This window comes from Neomonachus schauinslandi, chromosome 2 (assembly GCF_002201575.2).
Source record: "Neomonachus schauinslandi chromosome 2, ASM220157v2, whole genome shotgun sequence".
NCBI classification, from domain to species: domain Eukaryota; kingdom Metazoa; phylum Chordata; class Mammalia; order Carnivora; family Phocidae; genus Neomonachus; species Neomonachus schauinslandi.
The window spans coordinates 119,500,622-119,526,849 of NC_058404.1; the positions used below are offsets into that span (position 1 = coordinate 119,500,622).

Genomic DNA, 26,228 nt, shown 5'->3' on the forward strand with positions numbered 1-26,228 from the left:
TTACATTCAAGTCTTTAATCCATTTTACATTAACTTTTGTGCATGGTTGAAGATAGTTATTCAGGTTCATTCTCTTGCATGTGACCATCCAGTTTTTCCAACACCATTTACTGAAGAGACTGTCCTTTCCCCATTGTATATTCTTGTCTCCTTTGTCATAAATTAATTGGCCATACATATATGAATTTATTTCTTGGTTCTCTATTCTATTCTATTGATCCATGTGTCTGTTTTTATGCCAATACCATAATGTTTTACTTACCTTGCTTTTGTTGTATATTTTGAAGTCAGAAAGCATGATGCCTCCAGCTTTGTTCTTCTTTCTCAAGATTGCTTTGACAGTGGTTAAGAGCTCATGATTTTCATGATTTTCTTGGTCTTTTGTGGTTCCATAAACATTTTTGGATTATTCATTCTATTTCGTGAAAAATGCATTGTGGTTTTGGTAGGGATTGCATTGAATCTGTAGATTGCTTTGGATAGTATGGACATTTTAGCAATATTAATTCTTCCAGTCAATGAGTACAGAATATCTTTTCATTTATTTATGTCTTCTTCGGTGTCTTTTAACAATGTTTTATAGTTTTCAGTATCTTATAATTTTTGATAATAATGTCAGTCTTTCACTTCCTTGGTTAAACTTATTCCTAGATATTTTATTCTTTTTGATGCAGTTGTAAATAAGATTGTTTTCTTAATTTCTCTTGCTAGTAGTTAATTATTAGTACATAGAAATGCAACAGATTTCTGTATATTGATTTCATATCCTGCAATTTTACTGAATTTATTTATACTAACAGGTTTTTTGTGAAGTCTTTAGAGTTTTCTCCATATAATAACATGTCATCTGCAAATAGTGACAACTTTACTTCTTCCTTTCCAGTTTGTATGCCTTTTATTTCTTTCTGTTGTCTAATTGCACTAGCTAGGACTTCCAATGCTATGTTGGATAAAAGTGGTGAAAGTAGGCATCCAGATCTCGTTCCTGACCTTAGAGGAGAAGTTTTGAGCTTTTCACCATTGAGTATGATGTTAGCTGTGGCCTTGTCATATATGGCCTTTATTATGTTGAGGTATGTTCCCTCTGTAACCACTTTGTTGAGAGTTTTTATAAGAAATGGATGCTGAATTTTGTTAGATGCTTTTTCTACATTTGTTGACATGAGCATATGATTTTTATACTTCATTTTATTAATGTGGTGTATCATGTTGATTGACTTGTAGGCGTTGAACCATCCTTACATCCCTGGAATAAGTTCCACTTGATTATGGTATATGATTTTTTTTTTTACTTATATGAGTTTGGTTTGTTAATATTTTGTTGAGAATTTTTGCATCTATGTTCATCAAGGATATTGGCCTGTACTTTTCTTGGTGGTGACTCTATTTGGTTTTGGTATCAGGGTAATGCTTCTCTTGTAAAATGAACTTGGAAGTTTTCCCTCCTCTTCTATTTTTGCAAGAGTTTGAGAAGGATTGGTATTAATTCTTTGAATGTTTGGTAGAATTCACCAGTGAAGATGTCTGGTCCTGGATTTTTGTTTGCTGGGAGATTTTTGATTATTGATTCAATCTCCTTACTAGTTAATTGGTCTGTTCATGTTTTCTATTTATTCATGATTCAATCTTGGAAGATTGTATGTCTTTAAGAATTTATCCATTTCTTCTAGGTTGTCCAATTTGTTGATGTATAGTTGTTCATAGTAGTCTCTTAAAATTCTTTGTATTTCTGAGATATCAGTTGTAACATCTTTTTCATTTCTGATTTTGAGTCCTCTCTTTTTTTTTTCCCCCTAGGCAAGTCTAGCTAAAGGTTTGTCAGTTTTGTTTATTTATTTATTTTTTTAAAAACCAGCTCTTGGTTTCCTTGATCTTTTCTATTGTCTTTTTAGTCTCTATTCCATTTATTTCTGCTCTGATTTTTGTTATTTCCTTCCTTCTGCTAACTTGCGGCCATGTTCGTTCTCCTTTTTCTAGTTTATTAAGATGTGAAGTTAGGTTCTTTATTTGACATTTTTCTTATTTCTTGAAGTAGTCATATATCTCTATGATCTTTCCTCTTAAACTGCTTTTGCTGCATCTCAGAAGTTTGGTATGTTGTCTTTCTATTTTCATTTGTCTCAAGGTATTTTTCAATTTCTCTTTTGATTTCTTTGTTGATCCATTGGTTGTTCGGTAGCATATTCCTTAATCTTCATGTATTTGTGAATTTTTCAGCCTTCTTCTTATAATTGATTTCTAGTTCTGTATCCGTGGGGTCCAAAAATATGCTTGAATGATTTCAGTCTTCTTAAATTTGTTAAGACTTGGTTTATGGCCTAACAGATGATCTGTCTTGGAGAACATTCCATGTGCACCTGAGAAGAATGTGTATTCTGTTGCTTTTGGATGGTATGTACTGTGTATATCTGTTAAGTCCATTTGGTCTCATGTGTCATTTAAAATTCTGTAATTATAAATGCTAAAGCAGAGCTTGATATATATGAATATGTTGATACGTGAAATAAGAAGAAAGGGAAAGGAAAGAGCTTGTTCCCAACTCCACCATAGAGCCCTTCCTTTATGGTGGTTCTCTTTCATCACTACTTTTTAATAGGCATATTATACTTGTATTTACTATATACACATTATATAATAATATAAGTTAGCTTTTTTTTTTTCAAGGGGAGGAAGCAGCATTTATTTTGTTTTTGCAGTAATCCCTGCAAAGGATTTAACTTTTAAAAACTTTAATGTTTAATATGTGATTTAATAATCTGATGTCCTTTTAATTTTTTATCTGTAATTAGATATTTTATTTTATTTATTTTCTTTTTAAATTTTATTTATTTATTTGACAGAGAGAGACACAGCGAGAGAGGGAACACAAGCAGGTGGAGTGGAAGAGGGAGAAGCAGGCTTCCCGCTGAGCAGGGAGCCTGGCGCAGGGCTCAATCCCACTGGGATCATGACCTGAGCCGAAGGCAGACACTTAACGACTGAGCCACCCAGACGCCCCTGTAATTAGATATTTTAAATATTTGGGTATATCCTGAGGCAGTTTGAAAAGGGATATATTTAAAAGAATAGTATGTGATTTTGGCAGCCAAATGTGTTCAGTTCATGGCACTCTTCATTTATGTGAAGAAACTTCAGTGAGAATTCACGAAAATCTTAGGTTCAGATTTTTAGCTTATCCGATATGCTTAGTCATGTGTCATGAAGAATTTTTCTATACACAAACTGTTATGGTATAAGCTTTAATTAATATTTATAAAACATTTATTTTATAATCTTTTTACTCATAGTGTTGGTGTTACATTTTTCATATCTGATGGATTTAAGAAATGGATTTTAATATTTGAGGATTTTCATTTCACAGCTCAGTGGTTAAGAGCTCATGATTCCAGGAGGATGAGAATGAGGCACAGGGCCCCACAGTGATGCAAAGAGGTTAGAAAGTCACTTCCTAGAAACAGCTCTATATTATGGAAATGGGAACATGAATTTTGGTGGACATTTAGCCATGTCGTCCACGCATGAGTTCTTTACCATTTACTGTAGTCCTATGAAGGACTCCCAATTTCCCTGTTTTACAGATGAGACTATTGAGGCTTAGACCTGTCCAAAAATAATAAGGTTCCGATTTGAGATTTAAATTCAAGTCATTCTGACTCAATAGCCTCTATTATTTTCTTTTTTTGTCCTGCTGTGCCTTTTATTCCCATGCACTATTCATTCCATAACTGGGACTCTGTATCTTCCACTCCTCTTTACCCATTTTGCCCAACTGCTGACCCATCCCCCTCCGACAACCATCAGCTTATTCTGTATTTATAGGTCTGATTCTGCTTTTTGATTGTTTATTCATTTATTTTTGTTTTAGATTCCACTTGTGAGTAAAATCATATAGTATTTGTGTTTCTCAGTCTGACTTATTTCACTTACCATAATATCCGCTAGGTGCATCCATCCATAATACCCTCTAGGTCCATCTCAAATGACACAACCTCATCTTTTCATGGCTGTGCCATATTCCATTATATATATATATACACCACATCTTCCTTATCCATTTGTCTATTGATGGACACTTAGATTGCTTCAATATATTGGTTGTTGTAAATAACATTGCAATAAACACAGAAGTGCACATATCTTTTTGAATTAGTGTGTTCATTTTCTTTGGGTAAATACCCAGTAGTGGAATGATTGGGGTATATGGTATTTCTATTTTTAATTTTTCAAAGCACTTCCATACTGTTTTCCACTGTAGCTGCACCAATTTACATTCTTACCAACAGTGCACAAGGGTTCCATTTTTTCCATATCCTCACCAACACTTGTTGTTTCTTGTCTTTTTGGTTTTAGCCGTTTGATAGGTATAAAATGATATTTTATTTTAGTTTTGAGTTGCATTTGCCTGATGATGAGTGATGCTGAGGATATTTTCATGTGTCCATTGGCTATCTTTATGTCTTTTTTTGAAAAACTTTATTCAAGTCCTCTGCCCATTTTTTAATTGAATTATTTGGGGTTTGTTTGGTGTTGACTTGTACATGTTCTTTATATATTTTGGATACGTGTGTGTGTGTGTGTGTGTGTGTGTGTGTGTGTTGGTGGTTTCCTTTGCTGTGCAAAAGCCTTTTACTTGTTATCCAAATAGTTTATTTTTGCTTTTGTTTTTCTTGCGTGAAGAGACATATCGAGAAAAATGATCCTATGGCCAAAGTCAGAGAAATTACTGCCTGTGTTTTTTTATGGTTTTTAGGATTTTTATGATTTCAGATCTCACATTTAGGTCTTTAATCCATTTTTAGTTTATTTTTATTTATGATATTAAAGAGAGATACAGTTTCATTCTTTTGCGTGTAGCTGTCAGTTCTCCCAGCACGATTTATTGAGGAGACTGTCTTTTCCCATTGTATATTCTTGCCTCCTTTGTCATAGATTAACTGACCATATAATCAGTGGTTTATTTCTGGGCCCTGATTCTAGTCCACTGATCTATATATCTATTTTTATGCCAGTACCATACTATTTTGATTACTACCGCTTTGTAGTATATTTTGAAATCTGGAATTTTCAGATCTTCAAGCTTTGTTTTTCTTTTTCAAGATTGCCTTGGCTATTTGGGGTCTTCTGTGGTTCCATACAAATTTTAGTATTATTTGTTCTAGCTTCGTAAAAAATGCTGTTGGTATTTTGATAGGGATTGCATTGAATCTGTGGATTTCTTTGAGTAGTATGGACATTTAAACAATATTGATTCTTCCAATCCACAAGCATGGACTATTTTTCCATTTGTTTGGGTCATCTTCAGTTTCTTTCATCAGTGTTTTATAGTTGTCAGAGTAGAGGTCTTTCACCTCTTTGGTTTAGTTTATTCTTTCTGGTGCATTTGTAAATGGTGTTGTTTTAAAATTTCTCTTTCTGAGGGACTCCTGGGTGGCTCGGTTGGTTAAGCGTCTGCCTTCGGCTCAGGTCATGATCCCGGGGTCCTAGGATCGAGCCCCACATCAGGCTCCCTGCTCCGCGGGAAGCCTGCTTCTCCCTCTCCCACTCCCCCTGCTTGTGTTCTCTCTCTCGCTGTGTCTCTCTGTCAAATAAATAAATAAAATCTTCAAAAAAAATTTCTTCCTGCTATTTTGTTATTAGTGTATAGAAATACTACCAATTTCTGGGTACTATTTTTGTATCTGCACCTTAGCTTCTTATTCTTAAGCACTGGACCTGTGTTTCTTAAGTGGAGGTGATTTTGTCCCCCAAGTGACAGGGGCACATTTAGCAATGTCTGTAGACATTTTTTGGTGTGTGGGGGGGTACTACTAGCATCTAGTGGGTAGAGGCCAGAGATGCTGCTAAACATTCCCTTTCCCCTTGCTCCCTTTCCCTGGTCACCAGCACACAAAATTTATCAAGCTCAAAATGTCATTAATGCCAAGGATGAGAAATTCTGCAGTAGACCGTAACTACCCTTGTTGTTAGAAGGTAATGTAGAGGCACGACATGATTAAAAAAATTAGGAGCAGGTACTGAGTAATAAGCTAAGTGTTAATTACAAAAGGATATAAAGGATTGGTGAATAGCAGGTACTGGTGGTTGTTGAAGGCAGAAGGTTAATGGTTCTATTATTTTTCTGTCAGCCACTGGCATTTCTGGAACTTGACAGTGTTTTTTTTTTTTGAAGTAAATGATCTGACATAAACAGACATTTCTCCAAAGAAGGCATACAGATGGCCAACAGACATATGAAAAGATGCTCATCATCAGGGAAATGCAAATCAAAACTACAGTGATATATCACCTCACACCTGTCAGAATGGCTAAAATAAAAAACACAAGAAACAACAAGTGTTGGTGAGGATGCAGAGAAATGGGAACCCTTTTGCACTGTTGGTGGGAATGCAAACTGGTGCAGCCGCTGTGGGAAACAGTATGGAAGTTCCTCAGAAGGTTAAAAACAGAATTGCCCTACTATCCAGTAATCATACTACTGGGTATCTCCCCCCAAAATACGAAAACACTGATTCAAAGGGATACATGCACTCCTATGTTTATAGCAGCATTATTTACAATAGCCAAATTATGGAAGCAGCCCAAATATCCAGTGATAGATGGGTAAATGGTGTTGTGGTGGGTAAAGATGATGTGGTGTGTGTGTGTGTGTGTGTGTGTGTGGTATATATGGTATATATAATGGAATATTACTCAGCCATAAAAAAGAATGGATTCTTGCCATTTGCGCCAATATGAATGAAGCTAGAAAGTATAATGCTAAGTGAAATAAGTCACTCAGAGAAAGACAAATACCATATCATCTCACTCATATGTGGAATTTAAGAAACAAAAAAATGAACAAAGGAAAAAAAGAAAAAAGAGAAAGAGAGAAACCAAGAAACAGACTCTTAACTATAGAGAACAAGCTGATGATTACCAGAGGGGGGTGGGTGAATTAGGTGATGGGGATTAAGGAGGACACTTGTCTTGATGAGCACTGGGTGATGTATGGAAGTGCTGAATCACTATATTGTACATCTGAAACTAATTTAACACTGTATGTTAACTATATTGGAATTAAAACAAAAACTTAATAAAAAAGTAAATGATACGTACTTTCCCGGCTGAAAATATCTTTTAACTCATTTTATTTCTGGACTCAGGAAGACAAGACTCGTCCTTTTATCATATCCAGCCCTACAAATGGGGCCGAATCTATTAAAGAAGGCTGGCTCTCTGTCAACCCATATGACAATAATTTTGGTGATGTACATTTTTATGACTATATCAGTGATTGCTGGAATTGGAAAGTTTTCCCAAAAGCTCGATTTGTATCTGAATATGGATATCAGTCCTGGCCTTCCTTCAGTACATTAGAAAAGGTAAGCCACTTTTGATTTCCCAGTGATTCAGAATGGTAGGCGATGGGCGTATGTCACTTTCTCAACAGTGGTTCAGAAAGTCAAATGTGCTTATTATTGACTTTCTATGAAGCACTATGAAAGTTTAGGAAGATCATAGAAGAGAACCTTTTTCTTTAAAGTTTGGGGAGCTAAATTTCTTGTGGTCATCATTTTGAGGATTATAACTTTTTGATATTGCTTTTAATTATGTTCCTTCCCTAACATTTAAAAATTAAATGGGAACCAGTGTTGCTTAAGCCTGACTTCTTATCATGCATGAAAGTAATTCTCACTTGCTAGTTTCTGTATATCCAACAACTGTTTTATCATTTACAGATATTCAGAACTGGATGGTTTGCTACAGTAAGAGAAATGAATGTGATAAGTAAAGTTTTATCTAATGTTATCAGTCATATTATTTCTTTTGCCTCCTCTCCTTCCTCTTCTATTTCCTCCCCCCTTCCTTCTCCTTTTTTCTTTCATGTTGGTGTATTTGATTTTCACAATGGCATTTCACTTTCCTTGTTCCTACAGATTCAGGTTCATAGATGGATTCAATTTCAGAATTGTATGTGTTCTTTTTTATTTATTTATTTATTTAATTTTATTTTTTAAATTTTTAAAATTCTGTTATGTTATGTTAGTCACCATACAATACATCATTGGTTTTTGATGTGGTGATCCACAATCCATTGTTTTCGTATAACACCCAGTACTCCATGCAGTACGTGCCCCCCTTAATACCCACCACCAGGCTAACCCATACCCCCATCCCTCCTCCCCTCTCCCCTCCCAAACCCTCTTTGTTTCTCAGAGTCCATAGTCTCTCTCCCTCCGGTTCCCCCCCCCCATTTTTCCCTTCCTTCTCCTAATGTCCTCCATGCTATTCCTTATGTTCCACAAATAAGTGAAACCGTATGATAACTGACTTTCTCTGCTTGACTTATTTCACTTAGCATAATCTCCTCCAGTCCCATCCATGTTGATGTAAAAGTTGGGTATTCATCCTTTCTGATGGCTGAGTAATATTCCATTGTATATATGGACCACATCTTCTTTATCCATTCATCTGTTGAAGGGCATCTCGGCTCTTTTCACAGTTTGGCTATTGCGGACATTGCTGCTATGAACATTGGGGTGCATATGGCCCTTCTTTTCACTACATCTGTGTCTTTGGGGTAAATACCCAGTAGTGCAATTGCTGGGTCATAGAGTAGCTCTATATTTAATTTTTTGAGGCACCTCCACACTGTTTTCCAAAGTGGCTATACCAACTTGCATTCCCACCAACAGTGTAAGAGGGTTCCCCTTTCTCCACAACCTCTCCAACATTTGTTGTTTCTTTCCCTGCCCATTTTTGCCATTCTAACTGGTGTAAGGTGTTATCTCAATGTGGTTTTGATTGGGATTTCCCTGATGGCTAATGATGATGAACATTTTTTCATGTGTCTGTTAGTCATTTGTGTGTCTTCTTCAGAGAAGTGTCTTTTCATGTCTTCTGCCCACTTTTTGACTTGATTATTTGTTTTTTGGGTGTTGAGTTTGAGAAGTTTTCTGTAGATCTTGGATACCAGCCCTTTATCTGTAGTGTCATTTGCAAATATCTTCTCCCATTCTGTGGGTCGCCTCCTTGTTTTGTTGACTGTTTCCTTTGCTGTGCAGAAGCTTTTTATCTTGATGAAGTCCCAAAAGTTCATTTCTGCTTTTGTTTCACTAGCTTTTGGAGATGTATCTTGAAAGAAGTTGCTGTGGCCAATGTCAAAGAGGTTACTGCCTATGTTCTCCTCTAGGATTTTGATGGATTCCTGTCTCACACTGACGTCTTTCATCCATTTTGAGTTTATCTTTGTGTATGGTGTTAGAGAATGGTTGAGTTTCATTCTTCTGCATGTGGCTGTCCAATTTTCCCAGCACCATTTATTGGAGAGACTGTCTTTTTTCCATTGCATATTTTTTCCTGCTATTTGACCATAGAATTGAGGGTCCATATCTGGGCTCTCTATTCTGTTCCATTGGTCTATATGTCTGATTTTGTGCCAGTACCATGCTGTCTTGGCGATCACAGCTTTGTAATACAGCTTGAAATCGGGCAACGTGATGCCCCCAGCTTTGTTTTTCTTTTTCAACATTTCCTTGGCGATTCGGGGTCTTTTCTGATTCCATACAAATTTTAGGATTGTTTGTTGCAGCACTTTGAAAAATGTCATTGGAATTTTGATTGGGATGGCATTGAAGGTATAGATTGCTCTGGGTAGCATAGACATTTTAACAATGTTTATTCTTCCGATCCATGAGCATGGAATATTTTTCCATCTTTTTGTGTCTTCTTCAATTCCTTTCATGAATGTTCTGTAGTTTCTAGAGTACAGATCCTTTACCTTTTTGGTTAGGTTTATTCTGAGGTATCTTATGATTTTTGGTGCTATTGTAAATGGAATCGTTTCTCTAATTTCTCTTTCTACAGTTGCGTTGTTAGTGTATAAGAAAGCAACTGATTTCTGTGCATTGATTTTGTATCCTGCCACATTACTGAATTGCTGTATGAGTTCTAGTAATTTGGGGGTGGAGTCTTTTGGGTTTTCCACATAAAGTATCATGTCGTCTGTGAAAAGAGAGAGTTTGACTTCTTCTTTGCCAATTTGAATACCTTTTATTTCTTTTTGTTGTCTGATTGCTGTTGCTAGGACTTCTAGTACTATGTTGAACGATAGTGGCGAGAGTGGGCATCCTTGACGTGTTCCTGATCTTAAGGGAAAGGCTCTCAGCTTTTCCCCATTGAGGATGATATTCGCTGTGGGTTTTTCATAGATGGATTTTATGAGCTTGAGGAATGTTCCCTCTATCCCTATACTCTGGAGAGTTTTAATCAGGAAAGGATGTTGTATTTTGTCAAATGCTTTTTCTGCATCAATTGAGAGGACCATATGGTTCTTATCCCTCCTCTTATTAATGTGTTCTATCACACTGATTGATTTGTGAATGTTGAACCACCCTTGCATCCAGGGGATAAATCCCACTTGGTTGTGGTGGATGATCCTTTTAATGTATTGTTGGATCCTATAAGCTAGGATTTTGTTGAGGATTTTGGAATCCATATTCATCAGGGATATCGGTCTGAAATTCTCCTTTTCGATGGGGTCTTTGCCTGGTTTGGGGATTAAGGTAATGCTGGCCTCATAGAATGAGTTTGGAAGTATGTGTTCTTTTTTAAACAGCTTTATTGAGATATAATTCACTGACCATGCGATCCACCCATTTGAAAGATATACTTTAATGGTTTTCAGTATATTCGCAGAGTTGTGCAGCCATCACCATGACCTAATTTTAGAGCATTTTCATCACCCCAAAGAAACTCTATACCCAAATTACTCCCCACTCTCTCAGTCTCTCCCACCCCAGCTCTAGGCACAGTAATCTGCTTTGTATGTCTATATCTTTGCCTTTTCTGCACATTTCATATATTGGAATCATAAAATATGTGATCTTTTTAGGCTGGATTCTTTCACTTAACATAAATTTTGCAAGGTTCATCCATGTTGTATCATGTAATAGTTTGTCATTCTTTCTTATTGCTGAATAATATTCCACCATTTGGAAGTACCGCATTTTGTTTATCCTTTAATCAGTTGATGTACACTGTGTTATTCCCACTTTTTGGCTATTATGAATAGTGCTGCTGTGAACATTTGTATACATTTTTTTGGTGAACATGTGTTTTCAATTCTATTAAGTATACACTTAGAAGTGGAATTGCTGGGTCATATGGTAACTATATGTTTAATATTCCAAGGAACTGCCAAACTGTTTCCCATAGTTCACAATCACTGCACCATTTTACATTCCCACCAGGAAAGGTATGAGGGTTCCAATTTCTCTACATCTTTGTCAACACTAATTTTCCCTTTTTGTTTTTTTTTTTCACATTTGCATTTATAGGAAATTTGCATTTATAGGAAATGCGCATTTCTTTCATGGCTAATGATGTTGAGCTTCTTTTCATGTGCTTGTTGGCCATTCTTATATTTACCTAAGAGAAATGTCTATTCAAACCCTTTTCCTATTTTTGAACTAGGTTATTTGTCTTTTTGTTATTGAATTGTGCCAGTGTTTATAGCAGTAATGTCCACAATAACCAAAATATGGAAAGAGCCCAGATGTCCATCAACAGATGGATGTATAAATAAGATGTGGTATATATGTACAATGAAATATTACTCAGCCATCAAAAAGAATGAAATCTTGCCATTTGCAATGACATGGATGGAACTAGACTATATTTGGCTAGGAGAAATAAGTCAGTCAGAGAAAGACAAATACCATATGATTTCACTCGTGTGAAATTTAAGAAACAAAACAGATGAACATAGGGGAAGGGAAGGAAAAATAAAATAAGATAAAAACAGAGAGGGAGGCAAACCTAAAGGGACCCTTAACTATAGGGAACAAACTGAGGGTTGCTGGAGGGGAGGTAGGTGGGGAGGATGGGGTAACTTAGTGATTGGCATTAAGGAGGGGATGTGATGTAATGAGCACTGACTTCATACATATGCAACTGATGAATCACTAAATTCTACCCCTGAAACTAATAATACACTATATGTTAACTAAATTGAATTTAAAGAATTTTTTTTAAAAGAGTTTTATATATATATATATATATATATTCTGGATATGTTTTTTTTAATCAGATATATGATTTGCAAATATTTTCTCCTAATTTGTATGTTTTCTTTTTACTTAGTTGATGGTGTCATTTAAAGCACAAAAGTTTTAAATTTTTTTAATAAAGATTTTATTTATTTATTTGAGAGAGAATGATAGAGAGAGAGAGAGCATGAGAGGGGAGAAGGTCAGAGGGAGAAGCAGACTCCCCTCCGAGCAGGGAGCTCGATGCAGGACTTGATCCTGGGCCTCCAGGATCATGACCTGAGCCGAAGGCAGTCACCCAACCAACTGAGCAACCCAGGCACCCAAAAGTTTTAAAATTTTTTAAAAGATTTTTTTATTTATTAGAGAGAGAGAGAGCACAAGCAGGGAGGGGGCAGTGGGAGAGGGAGAAGCAGGCTCCCTGCCAAGCACGGAGCCTGCCGTGGGACTCGATCCCAGGACCATGAGATCATGACCCGAGCCAAAGGCAGACACTTAACCGACTGAGCCACCCAGGTGCCCCAAAAGTTTTAAATTTTGATGAAGTCCTTATCAATCTTCTCTTTTATCTCTTGTGCTTTTGGTATTGTATCTAAGAAACCATTTTCTAACCTAAGATCACAAAGTTTTGCTTCTGTGTTGTCTTTTAGTGTTAGCTCTTACATTTAGATCTGTGATCTGTTTTGAGTTAATTATTCTATATGGTGTGAGGTAGATGTACAGGTTCATTTTTTTGCATGTGGATATCTAGTTATCCAAACATCATTTATTGAAAACATTATTCTTCAAAAACTAATGATGTACTGTATGGTGACTAACATAATAAAATAAAATTAAAATTAAAAAAAAAAACAGTATTCTTTCCCCCATTGATTCTCTTGACCCCTTTGTCAAAATCAATCAACCATAAATGTTAAGGTTTATTTCTGGATTCTCAGTTTGTTTCCATTGATCTGACTGTCTATTTTATGCCAGTATGCACTGTCATCATTACTTACGGCTTTGTGTAGTGAGTTTCGAAAGCAGGAAGGGTGACTCCACCAACTTTGTTATTCTTTTCAAGATTGTTTTGACTGTTCTGGGTGCCTTCCATTTACATATCAATTTTAGGATAACCTTGCCAGTTTCTGCAAAAAAATCCACTGGGATTTTGATAGGGATTGTGTTGAATCAGTAGATTAGTTTGCAAAGTGTTGTCATCTTAACAATATGAAGTCTCCTTATCCATGAACATGTGATGTCTTCTTTCACTATTTTGTAGTTTCATTGTACAAAATTTATACTTCTTTGGTTAAATTTATTCCTAAGTATTTTATTCTTTTTGTAAATGGAATTATTTTCTTAACTTATTTTCACATTGTTCATTACTAGTATATAAAGAGACAGTTGATTTTTGTAGATTGAACATATATTCTGCAACCTTGCAGAACTTATTTATTAGCTTTAATAGTTTTTGTGAATCCTTTATGTTTTTCTATATTTAAGAGCATGTCATCTGCAGATAGAATTAGTTCTACTTCTTCCTTTTCAATATGGATGCCTTTTATTAACTTTTCTTGGCTAATTGCCCTGGCTAGAACCTCCAGTACAACATAGAATAGAAATGGTAAGAACAGACATCTTTGTCTCATTGCTTTTCTTAGGGAGAAAGCTTTTAGTCTTTTACTGTGTAGTAAGATGTTAACTGTAGGTTTTTCATAGATGCCTTTTATCAGGTTGAGGAAGTTCCCTTTTATTCCTAGTGGGTTGAGTGTTTGTATCATAAAAGGGTGTTGGATTTTGTCAAATGCTCTTTTTCTGCATCTGTTGAAATAATCACGTACCTGGGGTTCCCTGGGTGGCTCAGTCAGTTAAGTGTGATTTCAGCTCAGGTCATGATCTCAAGGTCGTGAGCTCTGCCCTCATCACAGAGTCTGCTTGAGATTCTCTCTCTGTCTCCTCTGCCCTTCCTCCGCTCATACGTGCACATGTGCTCTCTCTTAAGATAAATAAGTAAATAAGAACTTTAAAAAAAGTTATAAAAAAATAATCATGTACCTGTAGTTTTTGTTTCCCCTCCCCTATTACTTGTGTAAAGTAACCACAAAAAAAAATTTAAGACAATTTCAAAATCTTCCTCAATTTTACTACCTGAACCCAATTATATTTGCTTCCACATAATGCAGTTATATTGTATTTTTAACTTTATTTTTAAAAAGATTTTATTTATTTATTTATTTGAGAGAGCATGAGCAGGGGCAGAGGGAGAGGGAGAAGCAGACTCCCTGCTCAGCAGGGAGCCTGATGTGGGACTTGATCCCAGGACCCTGGGATCATGACCTGAGCCAAAGGCAGATGCTTAACCACTGAGCCACCCAGGCGCCCCTGTATTTTTAACTTTAATAAGTGTAATGTCATAACCTTAGATCTACCCCTTGTTTTTTTTTTTTATTACTTGCATATTATGGGGTGGATTTTTTAGGAATACTATTTTTTCAAAATGAAGGAGGATGGAGTTGAGTATCCTGACTCAGGTAGGAACAGGTGTTAGAATGGGAAAGAAGGAATGAAAGAAGCAAAAATATTTACTGAGCAGATGCTCTTTACCAGAGACTCATTGTTTCATTTAACAATAATCTACCCCTCCCCCAACCCTTTGACTGAGGTCTGGGAGGAAATCAAGGTACTTGAGGGTGAGAGTTCCATCATTATCCCCAGATAACCAAGGAGCATATCTGGATACAAACTTATTATCTGACACCAGAAGCTGAACCATTTTCATTTCACTACATTTTGGGAGGGTGAGTGTTATAAACTGCTAAACCTTTTTCTTAAATCTATTAGCATTTCTGTTTACCATCTGACAATAATGCAATTGGCGTGTTTTTGTGAAATGCCTGATGATGTTCAAAGATACTAAACACTGTTTTAAAATAGGGAAAGGTGAATTTCTGTTCATTATGAACCCTTGATTTAACCATTACCTCTTTTTTGAGCTACATTGCTTAGTTGGGGATTTGAATTAGGTAATTGGGAATATAAAAGAAACCAAAAGAATAACTTTACATAAAACTTAGGTTTCTAGTTAGAGTTTTTTTTCATGTACTTAACAAAAATATTAAAATGTCCCTTTCTAGTTTGGGATGCATTACTTCTTTGTAAATTAATCATATTTTCAATAGTCCATTATCAGTATTGCACAGTGATTAAAAGCTTGGGCTATGGAATAAACAGATCTGGATTTTAATACGAGAAAAGCCGTGCAGTAGCTCTATTGCCTTGGACAAATTATTTAATCTTTTTGAATTTTAATGTCCTCATTTGTAAATTGGGTTTAGTAGTAGTAAAATACCTCTGGGGTGGAGAGGGAGAGAGTGCGTGTGTGTGTCTGTGTGTGTGTATGTGCAGGTATGCATGTGTGCATGTGATCATGTGTAAAGATTAAGTTAATTTACACATTGAAGCACTTAGCACAGTTCTTGACACATAGCTACAACCCATAAAATGTAAGCTATTATTATGATTAATACAATCCATTCTAGCCATAGGATTTGTATGAAAGTTTTATTTTCTTCAGAGGCATCTAGGTTTAAAGAACTAGAGGCTAGAGCTAGACTGTGCCAACTAGCTTAGGGTCTTGGACAAATTACTGAAACTTCTGAACCTTTAGAGATGTGCCTCATCTCTAAAATAGAGTGATAATACCAACTTGTAGAGTTGTCATGAGGATTAAGTGAGGTAATAGTCTTAAAACAATTAGAGCCTTCTTTGGCACTTTGAATTCCTTCTGATAACATTGTTACAGCTGAAATTTATAAGATGCTCAAACCATGGCTATCAGAAGTTAGAAAGCTTTCCACATAACAGAAGATCAGGTTTACCAGTTATGGGATACGTTCATATCATTACCAATCAGGGCTGAGAAGCCTGAAGATGTGTTTCAGGCTTTAAAAAGGAAGAAGCATTGAAAGAAAGGAAGCCTGTTGGTAAAGATGTGTACATCTCAAATGTGTACAAGATGACTGTAAATACTAATACCTCTTTTATTTATTTATTTTTTTTTTCTTTTAAATAAGTAACTGAAATAATTAGTTCTCTAAACTGTCTGGTGATAATAGTTTTGGAAAATACGTATAATTTGGAAAAACTTCCACATCAAACATGGGTAATGTACACTACTTACATTTTGGTGTAAACAATTTCCTAAAGAATAATATTTTCCTTTTAAGGTGATTGGTCTGTACATTGCATGATTATAGGGAATTATAAGTCATATTCTATGAACAGGGATTAATATTTTTAATTTTCAGGAATTTTTGAGGGTAGGGTAGACTGTTTTTCAAAGTCGTTGTATAACCTGGATTAAACTGATGTTTTCAGGTGTAGACAGCAGTTGTCTTATATCTTTCTCAGATGCTAACAGGGCATTAAATCATAGGCCTAGAAGCCAGAATCATTGTCTATTTTTCTGTAAAAGGTATACTACTAACATATGTGTGGTATTTGTTTTTGTTTTTTTACTTTGACCTGATGATAGCTTCTCAAAGAGATGACAGAAAGATCACATACATTGTACCTGGCTTTAAAAAAAGATTTACTGTTAGGGGAAAAGAGTATCATTGTTTGGTTTGTGTCTTCAACTATATCAAAATTAAACATCTGTATATGTCAAATATATTTAGTAGTAATTGAGAAACAAATGAGCAAGTGCTAAGCATTTACTGTCTTAATAGTCATATTTTATTCCTGTTAAAGAATTGACAGTTTTAACAGAACGCTGATTTCAGGCCATTATTCTTTTGTGACAATTTATTTACTTGAATAAAGGTAAATGACATTTAAATGACATTTAAAAATAAGCACGTGAATGTTCTAAAAACAGGAATAATGTTTTGATAAGACTTCTGATAGAAATGCCAAAGTGTAACTTTCTAGGTTTGAGTAAGGGATGGTATAGGTGCCAAATCCTGGTTTTGTGATTCAACTTTGCACAGGGCTACTCTTTCACCAGTAACAAGTATGATGGCAAAAACATCTACCATCTGTGAAATTAGAGTCGCAGCACAAACCCTGAGCTCTTTTCCGTATGCAGAGTACTTTTTGAGTGTGTCAGAAGTGTGTGGAACTCCTAACTTCCCCATTTGTACCTCTTATTCTTTACTCGAAAGGTTTCATCTGAAGAGGACTGGTCTTACAACAGCAAATTTTCACTTCATCGACAACATCATGCAGATGGTAATAATGAAATGCTGCTTCAGATTGGATTTCATTTCAAACTCCCGGAAAGCACAGATACATTACAGACATTCAAAGATACCATTTACCTTACTCAGGTAAGGCATTTTCATTCTGGAGTTCAACTGGTTCCTTCAGTTAACATAGGGGATCATGTAGATTTTGTAAGCCTTACGTGGTGAAAAAATATTCAGGTTTTTATTTCATTGATTGAGGAGTTTATCTTCTTCAAAACAGATGAATGATGACATGTAATACTTGAAATAGTTAATTTTTGGCATTTGTCTCTCTTACAAAGAACAAACAGCTCACAATGTTCTACAGCAAATTGTGCATTAAAATGTTCCCTAGCTCATGATCACTATAAAGTGTCAGTAATTAAGAAAATAGCTTTCCCCAAGGATAAAATGGAATAATGGAACACAGTAGAGTCCAGAAACAGACTTATGTATAATATAATCACTTGATTGATGGCCATGATGCCACTGCGATCCGGTGGGAAAGGATAGTTTTACCAATAGACAGTACAGTATCAAGTGGGTATCTTTGTAGGAAAATAGATGAACTTTGACTCCATATACAAAAATTAATTTGATCAGTGATCAAGGAATCAACTGTGAAAGGTCTCATTTTCATAACCTTGGCAAAGATTTCTTAAACAGGACATAAAAGACATTAACTATAAAAGAAAATAATGATAAATTGGACTTCACTAAAATTATGGACTTTTGTAAATTAAGACACCATTAAGAGAGATAAAAGACAAGCCACAGATTGGGCAATGGTATCTGTAATACATATATCTGATAAAAAGATTTGTATTCAAAATAAAGAACTTCTATGGAGTAATAAGAAAAGGATATAACCTATTAAAAAATGGACAAAAACCTTGAACAGGCACTTCACCAAAGAAGATATCCAGTGTTCAGTAAATATGTGAAAATGTGTTCAATTTCATTCTCAATCAAGGAAATGCAAAATTAAAATCATGCTAGGGTACCCCTACACTACAAGGTACACAATGTCATTTTAGCACAATGGCTAAAATTAAATAGATTGACAATGCCAACTGTTGGTGAGGATGTGCGACAGCTGGAACTTGTAGACATTGTTAGTAGGAATAGAAATTTGTTTAATCACTTTGGAAAATTTTATGGCAGTTTCTATCCAAGCTAAACATTTGCTTCCTCTCTGAATCAGCATTTCTACTACAAGCTATGTACCCAAGAAAAATGAGTGCATATGTGTGCCAACAGACATCTAAAATAATGTTCATACCAGCTTTATTCATAATAGCTCCAAACTGGAAACAGCCTAGATGTTCTTTAACAGAAGAATTTATAAACTATGGTATATTTATGTAATGGAATATTCCATAGCAATACGAAAGAATGAACTGCTGATATCAGCATCAACTTGGATGAATCTCACAAACATTATGTTGAGCAAAAGAAACATTCAAGTTTTAGTTATAGACAAAATGAATGAAGATGATGGAGAGCAAATTGGTGGTAACCACTCTTGTGGAGGGGATAGTGAATTATGGTTAGAAATGGATATCAGGAAACTCTGTGGAGTGCTAAAAAAGCTTTATATCTTGATCTGGGTGCTGGTTACATGGGTGTATGTATACACATGATAAAATTCACTGAGGCATACAATTAAGATATCTGCATGTTACTTTATGCACCTTACTGGATTTTTTAAAAAGATTTTATTTGTTCATTTGAGAGAGAGAGGGACAGAGAGAGTGCAAGCGAGGGGAGAGGCAGAGGGAGAGGGAGAAGCAGGCTCCCCGCTGAGCAGGGAGCCTGACATGAGGCTCAATCCCAGGACCCGGAGATCATGACCTGAGCCGAAGGCAGACGCTTAACCATCTGAGCCACCCAGGCGCCCCTGGATTATTTTTTAAACAGCTCTATTGAGAGATAATTGACATACCATAAAATTCACTCATTTTAAGTGTACAATTAAGTGATTCTTAGAATATTTATTGAGTCATGCAACCGTGACCATAATCCAATTTTAGAACATTTCTGACATCCCCAAAAGATCCTTGTGTCTATTTGCAGTTACTCTCCTTTCTCACCTTCAGCCCCAGGTAAACATTAATCTGCTTTCTGTCTGTATAGATTTTACTTTTCTCAACATTTCTTGTAACTGGACTCATACAATGTGTGATGTTTTGCATCTGGCTTCTTTTACCTAGCATAATGTTTTTGAAGGTCTTCCATGTTGTAGCATACACCTGCACTTCATTCCTCTTTCTTGCTAAATAGTATTCTGTTGTAATGGATATACCATATTTTATATATCCATTCATCTCTTGATGCACATTTGGATTATTACCAATTTTTGCCTATTATGAATAATACTGCTATGAATATTAGCATACAAATCTTTGTGTGCATATCTTCATTTCCTCTGAGTTGAAATACATGCGTGAAATTGCTGAGTTATATGGAATTTATATTTAACTTTGTAAGAAACTATCGAGCTGAATTTTAGGTAATATTTTCTTCTTAATGTTTTCATTTACTCTCTTTACTTGCCAATTTTATTTCACGAACCTGTGAACTACATGCATGCATAAGACTATATTAAAGCCAGGGCTTATTTATCTGATGTCTTTGCCATACTTGTTTCAAGTTCAGAGAGAGAAGGCAGGAGCCTAATCTCAGTCATATGAGTTGATCTGAAATAGATTTGAAGTTTTTGTTAAACATGATCACATTTTAATTTTTGCATCTTAGCACCTAAAAAGATACCAATTTTAATCTAAACTCATGCCTACTCTCATCAGTTTTCTCCTATATAAAAACAAAAAAATCTGGATGGAAGCTGAAGCAGAAAACTCTAAGCCAAAAGAATACTCCTTTGTAGAAGATGATAAACTAATAAAGAAAATTTTAATGTTTTAACCATAAGCTTATCAGTTAGGGAAGTTTTGATGTGTAATTTATGAACTTACCATAGAACACAAGTTAAAAGATAAAGTTGATATCTGTCCCTTTTAAAGTATTGAAGTTCATCATTATTAGCTTTTCATAGACAGTATTCTATAAAAGAGTCTCAGTTTTGGTATGTGAAATAGGATGATCCTTATTCGTGTGTGTGTGTGTGTGTGTGTGCACGCACACGCGGGAACCTTTTCAGCTGTTGTTTTTCATGCTGGCTGTCCTCCTCCCAGCTGTTCATTTTATTACTGTTACTTTATTCTCTTTTCTCAAAACAACATTCAGAGAACTGACAAAAATAATTGTTCTTTCTGAACTCATTAGCATTAGCGGTACATAGTTAGGAGCTGGGTGTACAAGTGGAATTGTTTGTTGCTGGGTTTTGTTGGTGATGGCTTTCATATGATAATTTAGCACTGGTGTCTTATCAGGCATTGGCTTGGAATTGGATTGTGTTGGTTGTACCTTAGAACTTTCTAATGTACTAGATGGGATCTGAGATGGAAAAAAAATCAGAATTATGATTTTTTTTGTTGTTTTTAGTGTTGAATTTTCTTGACTGAAACATAGACAGGAAATGTTAGAGTAAAGCATTCTTTTCCCCCTTGCTACTTTGATTTTAGAACAATTATCTTTGACATGTGCATTAGAAATAAAAACCTTTCTTTGGTCCATTTTTTCTGTTCCTGCTTCCACCCTCTCTTCTTTCTCTCGTTGTTGTCAGACTGTTCTGAAGTGCCTGCTTGGGTACCACTTCTTCAGACGGTCTACAGAGGAATTTTTTGCAACTTTCAGAAAAATCTTGGCTGAGAAAGCTGTGCGGTAAGTTTCTTCACATTTAGATCTTTTCCTATCTTCTCCTTATCTTACAACAGCAAAAGTATCCTCGATTTTTACTTCTTTCATTCTTCTAATATTCCAGAATAAGCTTGCCTCACCTTTCATTTTCCTACCTTACCCTGTTATACTGTATTCCAAATAGCCTACTTACCTCGGCCCACTCTCTTAAGCTATGTTGCACAGGCTCACTGCTTAGTCTGAGGACTGTCTAACCTTCACATCGAAACTTGATCAATTTAACTCTGCCAGTAGGCCTCTTACTAGCCACTTAGGAAGCTGGGCTAGTGACAATCTTTACTAACCCCTTAGCTTATAGCTCCCTCTAGTGCCTTCATTTATTCTTCACATATTTATTTATTTATTTATTTATTTATTTTTTTAAGATTTTATTTATTTGAGAGAGAGAATGAGAGAGAGAGAGAGAGCACATGAGAGGGGGGAGGGTCAGAGGGAGAAGCAGACTCCCCGCCGAGCAGGGAGCCCGATGCGGGACTCGATCCCGGGACTCCAGGATCATGACCTGAGCTGAAGGCAGTCGCTTAACCAACTGAGCCACCCAGGCACCCCAATTCTTCACATATTTATTAAGCACGTAATCAGGGCTAGATGCTTGGGGATGTCCTTAAGAGATTCATATTCTTTAGGGGTCCATTTTATCTTCCTATGTTGCGTGTAACTTGATCACAAGAACAAAAAAAAAAAAAAAGGAAGACTATGTTGTAGGCCCAGGTGTTGATGATACTTGCTACCTTGGAACTATTATTTGTTTGGTAAGCAGCACTGAGATTTGATAGAAGATCCAGGCTATGCTGAGCTTTTAAGATGGATGGGGTCAGTAAAAGAGAGGAGTGATGGGCGCCTGGGTGGCTCAGTCGTTAAGCGTCTGCCTTCTACTCAGGTCATGATCTCAGGGTCCTGGGATCGAGTCCCACATCCGGCTCCCTGCTCAGCAGGAAGCCTGCTTCTCCCTCTCCCACTCCCCCTGCTTGTGTTCCTGCTCTCGCTCTCTGTCAAATAAATAAATAAAATCTTTAAAAAAAAAAAAAAGAGAGGAGTGATTAATAGAGTACATTACATACTAATATATATATATGCAACATGTAATTTAGCAGTCAAGAAGACAGTCAGCATTCTTTGCATGTCTACCAAATGCCTCGCCCTGGGCCATGAGATGTGTTGTATATCTTCTTACATAATTCTAACAACATCTCCAGACATCTATGTTACTGTTTTCATTTTATATTTGAGTAAACAGGCTCAGAAAGGTTAAGTATTTTCCCAAGTTCTCAGGCAATGAATGGAGCAAGTTTCTGCCTTTTAAACTACAATATTATGTCCTTTCACAATTGAGATAAGGGAAATTCTATAACTACTGAGGTGTTTGGTTGAATTTTAACATCAATTTGCTGCACTTAAATAAAGCAGACATCAGAAATTTGGCACATTAAAAGAGGCCTTATTGGAACAATAGAGAAAATCAACAAAGCCAAAAAGTTAGTTCTTTGAAATGATCAACAAAATTGAAAAAACTGTAGCTAGACTAGGCCAAGAAAAAAAAAAAGAGAGAGAAGATTCCAATCACTAAATCAGGAATGAAAGAGGGAGCACTACTGTTGACCTCAAATAAATAAAAAGGGTGATTAGAGAATACTGTAAATAATTGTATGACAGTAAGTCATTTAACCTAGACAAAATGGCAGAAAGACACAAATAATGAAAATGGACTCAAGAAGAAATAGAAAATCTAAGTAGATCTATCACAACTAAAGAGATTGAGTTAGTAATTAAAGATTTGTCCTCTACAAAGATGGCTTCACTAGTGAATGCTAAAAAATATTGAAAGAAGAATTAGCACCATCTTTCACAAATCTTCCCCCCCAAAAAAAGGAGAGGGGGAAAACACTTCCTAACTCATTCTGTGAAATCATTTTTATTCTGATACTAAAACCAGACAGAGACATATAAGAAAAGCAAACCAGAGACTAATATCTTCTATGAATATAGAAAGAAAGAAATCTTCAACAAAATACTAACAATCCAAATCCAGCAGCATATAAAAAGGTTTATAAACTATAATCAAGTGGGATTTATCCCAGGATGTAAGATTGGTTCAACCTATGAAAGTCAATCAATGTAATACACCGTATTAATAGAACAAAGGAAAAATAACTACACGATCATTTCAATAGATGAAGAAAAAAATTTCAACAAGCCAGGACAAGGAGGGACTTCCTCAACCTGATAAGAGCACCTATGAAGAACCTAAACCTAATATCATGTTAAATAGTGAAAAAAAACCAGAACATTTTCTCCCTAAGATCAGGAACAAGACAAGGATGCCTGCTCTTGCCACTTCTAGTCAACACTGTGCTGGAGATTCTAGTCAAAACAGTTAGGCAAGGAAATAAAATAAAAGGCATCCAAATTGGAAAGGAAGAAGTAACACTATCTCTGTCTGCAGATGACATGATCTTATATATAGAAAAGCTTTAAAAATCCACCTAAAAAACCTATGAGAGCTAGTAAGTTAATTATTATAATGACTATATATAATTATATAGTTATATATATATTATATATATATATTAGAATATGTAATTCTATATAGAGAGAATGGATAAACAAAATGTGTTCCACTTACATGAAATGTCCAAAATAGGCAAATCCATAGAGACAGAAAGTACATGAGTGGTTTCCAGATGCAGAGGAGAAGGGAGAATGAGGAGCTGCTGTTAACCAGTACAGTACAGTGTTTCCTTTTGGGGTGATAACATTCTGGAATTAGGTAGTGGAGAGAGTACACAACCTGTGATAATACTAAAAGCCAACAAATTGGAAGCTATAAGGGTGAATTGTATGGTATGAATTATATCAGTTGAAACATGGCTTTATTGGAAATTCTTATTGTCAGGATAATTTTTTTTTTAAAGATTTTATTTATTTGAGAGACAGAATGAGATAGAGAGAGAGCATGAGAGGGGGGAGGGTCAGAAGGAGAAGCAGACTCCCTGCTGAGCAGGGAGCCCGATGCGGGACTCAATCCCGGGACTCCAGGATCATGACCTGAGCCGAAGGCAGTCGCTTAACCAACTGAGCCACCCAGGCGCCCCAGTCAGGATAATTTTAAGTAAATGAAGAATATAAATTACATTCTGTCAGGAGAGCTTAGTCACATGGCTTACCCCTAGTTCCAAGGGTAAGGGATGTGATTCTGGAGGATGGAGCCCACCTATAGCTCTCTGACTCTGGAGGACAGGGGAAATGGGTTTTTGTAAACAGCTAGCAATCTCCATCACAGTGGCAAAGCTGGAACCTAGGTCTTGTATCCTGGTCCAATTTCTTTTTACCCTACCATCTGTTTCTCCAAGGAGACTGCTTTCATAAGTGTAATCAAGCAAGCTGCTGAAAATAGACTTTTTTGAAACTAAAATAAGATTTGTCTGCTAACAGTGGGACTGAGTAGCCTAGGAAATGACTAAGCATTTATCCTTCTTATATGTAAAGATTGTCCTCTTTAGGGAAGGATGCATGAGTATATAAATACAGGTACAATTTTTAAAGGGAAAGAGGCAGTTCCAGACATTTTCCAGGGAAGTGGGATTGTACAACAACCCTTTAGGAAGGATAGTGGGCAGTGGCCTTCTGCACTTTTATGAACAAAGGCGTCATTCATTAGCCCTTGCTGGCACCTACTGGTTCGGGTAAACCCAGATCCATGATATTGGCACGTGGCACCATCTGTCTGTGGAGTGTACTGCACTATGCTAGAGACCAGAGCACTCAAGAGTCTTGATTATCCTCCTTCACACTAAGTTCAGCTATGATAGGCCACTAGTTAGGGCTTGCCTAGTGTCCTTTTCCTTTCATTGCTAGCAAGGGGTAGGAATTCTGCATGTATGTAAAAAAGAAATTTTAAGTTTAAAAATTCTAGAAGATTATTAACATTTATCTATTAAACCAGAAAAGATAAATTACAGCGAGAAGATTGTTAGAACAGATATACAAAAATAAAGATATCTTGCAAGTAGTTCTGAAAATTGAAATAGAGATTGAAAACTCAAATGTTTCTGGGGGCTAGGAAGGTAATTTAAATGGATAGGAGTATGATTATTGGGAATTGTGACAAAATGGAACATATAGGCCAGGACTTAAGACATTAAACAATATCCAAACAAGAAACAAAAAAAAGACCACCAACCTCAAAAAAACCAAAAAACACCCACCTCTGTGGGCCAGTTAAAATCTGTGTGGGGCATCCCAATCAAAATACCAATGGCATTTTTCAAAGTGCTGGAACAAACAATCCTAAAATCTGTATGGAATCAGAAAAGACCCCGAATCGCCAAGGAAATGTTGAAAAAGAAAAACAAAGCTGGGGGCATCACGTTACCTGATTTCAAGCTATATTACAAAGCTGTGATCACCAAGACAGCATGGTCCTGGCACAAAAACATACACACAGACCAATGGAACAGAATAGAGAGCCCAGATATGGACCCTCAACTCTATGGTCAAATAATCTTGGACAAAGCAGGAAAAAATATGCAATGGAAAAAAGACAGTCTCTTCAATAAATGGTGCTGGGAAAATTGGACAGCTATATACAGAAGAATGAAACTCGACCATTCTCTTATACCATACACAAAAAAAAACTCAAAATGGATGAAAGACCTCAATATGAGACAGGAATCCATCAAAATCCTAGAGGAGAACATAGGCAGTAACCTCTTCGACATTGGCCACAGCAACTTCTTTCAAGACACGTCTCCAAAGGCAAAGGAAACAAAAGCGAAAATGAACTTTTGGGACTTCATTAAGATAAAAAGCTTCTGCACAGCAAAGGAAACAGTCAACAAAACAGAGAGGCGACCCACAGAATGGGAGAAGATATTTGCAAATGACACTACAGATAAAGGGCTGGTATCCAAGATCTACAGAGAACTTCTCAAACTCAATACCCAATAAACAAATAATCAAGTCAAAAAGTGGGCAGAAGACATGAACAGACATTTCTCTGAAGAAGACATACAAATGGCTAACAGACACATGAAAAAATGTTCATCATCATTAGCCATCAGGGAAATTCAAATCAAAACCACATCGAGATACCCCCTTACACCAGTTAGAATGGCAAAAATTGAGAAGGCAAGAAACAACAAATGTTGGAGAGGTTGTGGAGAAAGGGGAA

At 36.0% G+C, this 26,228-nt stretch overlaps 1 protein-coding gene across 1 annotated transcript in view; it reads left to right on the forward strand.

Moving 5' to 3' along the window:
• The window catches only part of MANBA (mannosidase beta), a 111,170-nt gene that overhangs the window by 71,384 nt on the left and 13,558 nt on the right, over positions 1 to 26,228 (forward strand). The window contains exons 12-13 of the mRNA XM_021680372.1: positions 7,143 to 7,361; positions 17,177 to 17,341. Coding sequence (XP_021536047.1) covers positions 7,143 to 7,361; positions 17,177 to 17,341 — 384 coding nt within the window. The remainder of the gene's footprint in view (positions 1 to 7,142; positions 7,362 to 17,176; positions 17,342 to 26,228) is intronic.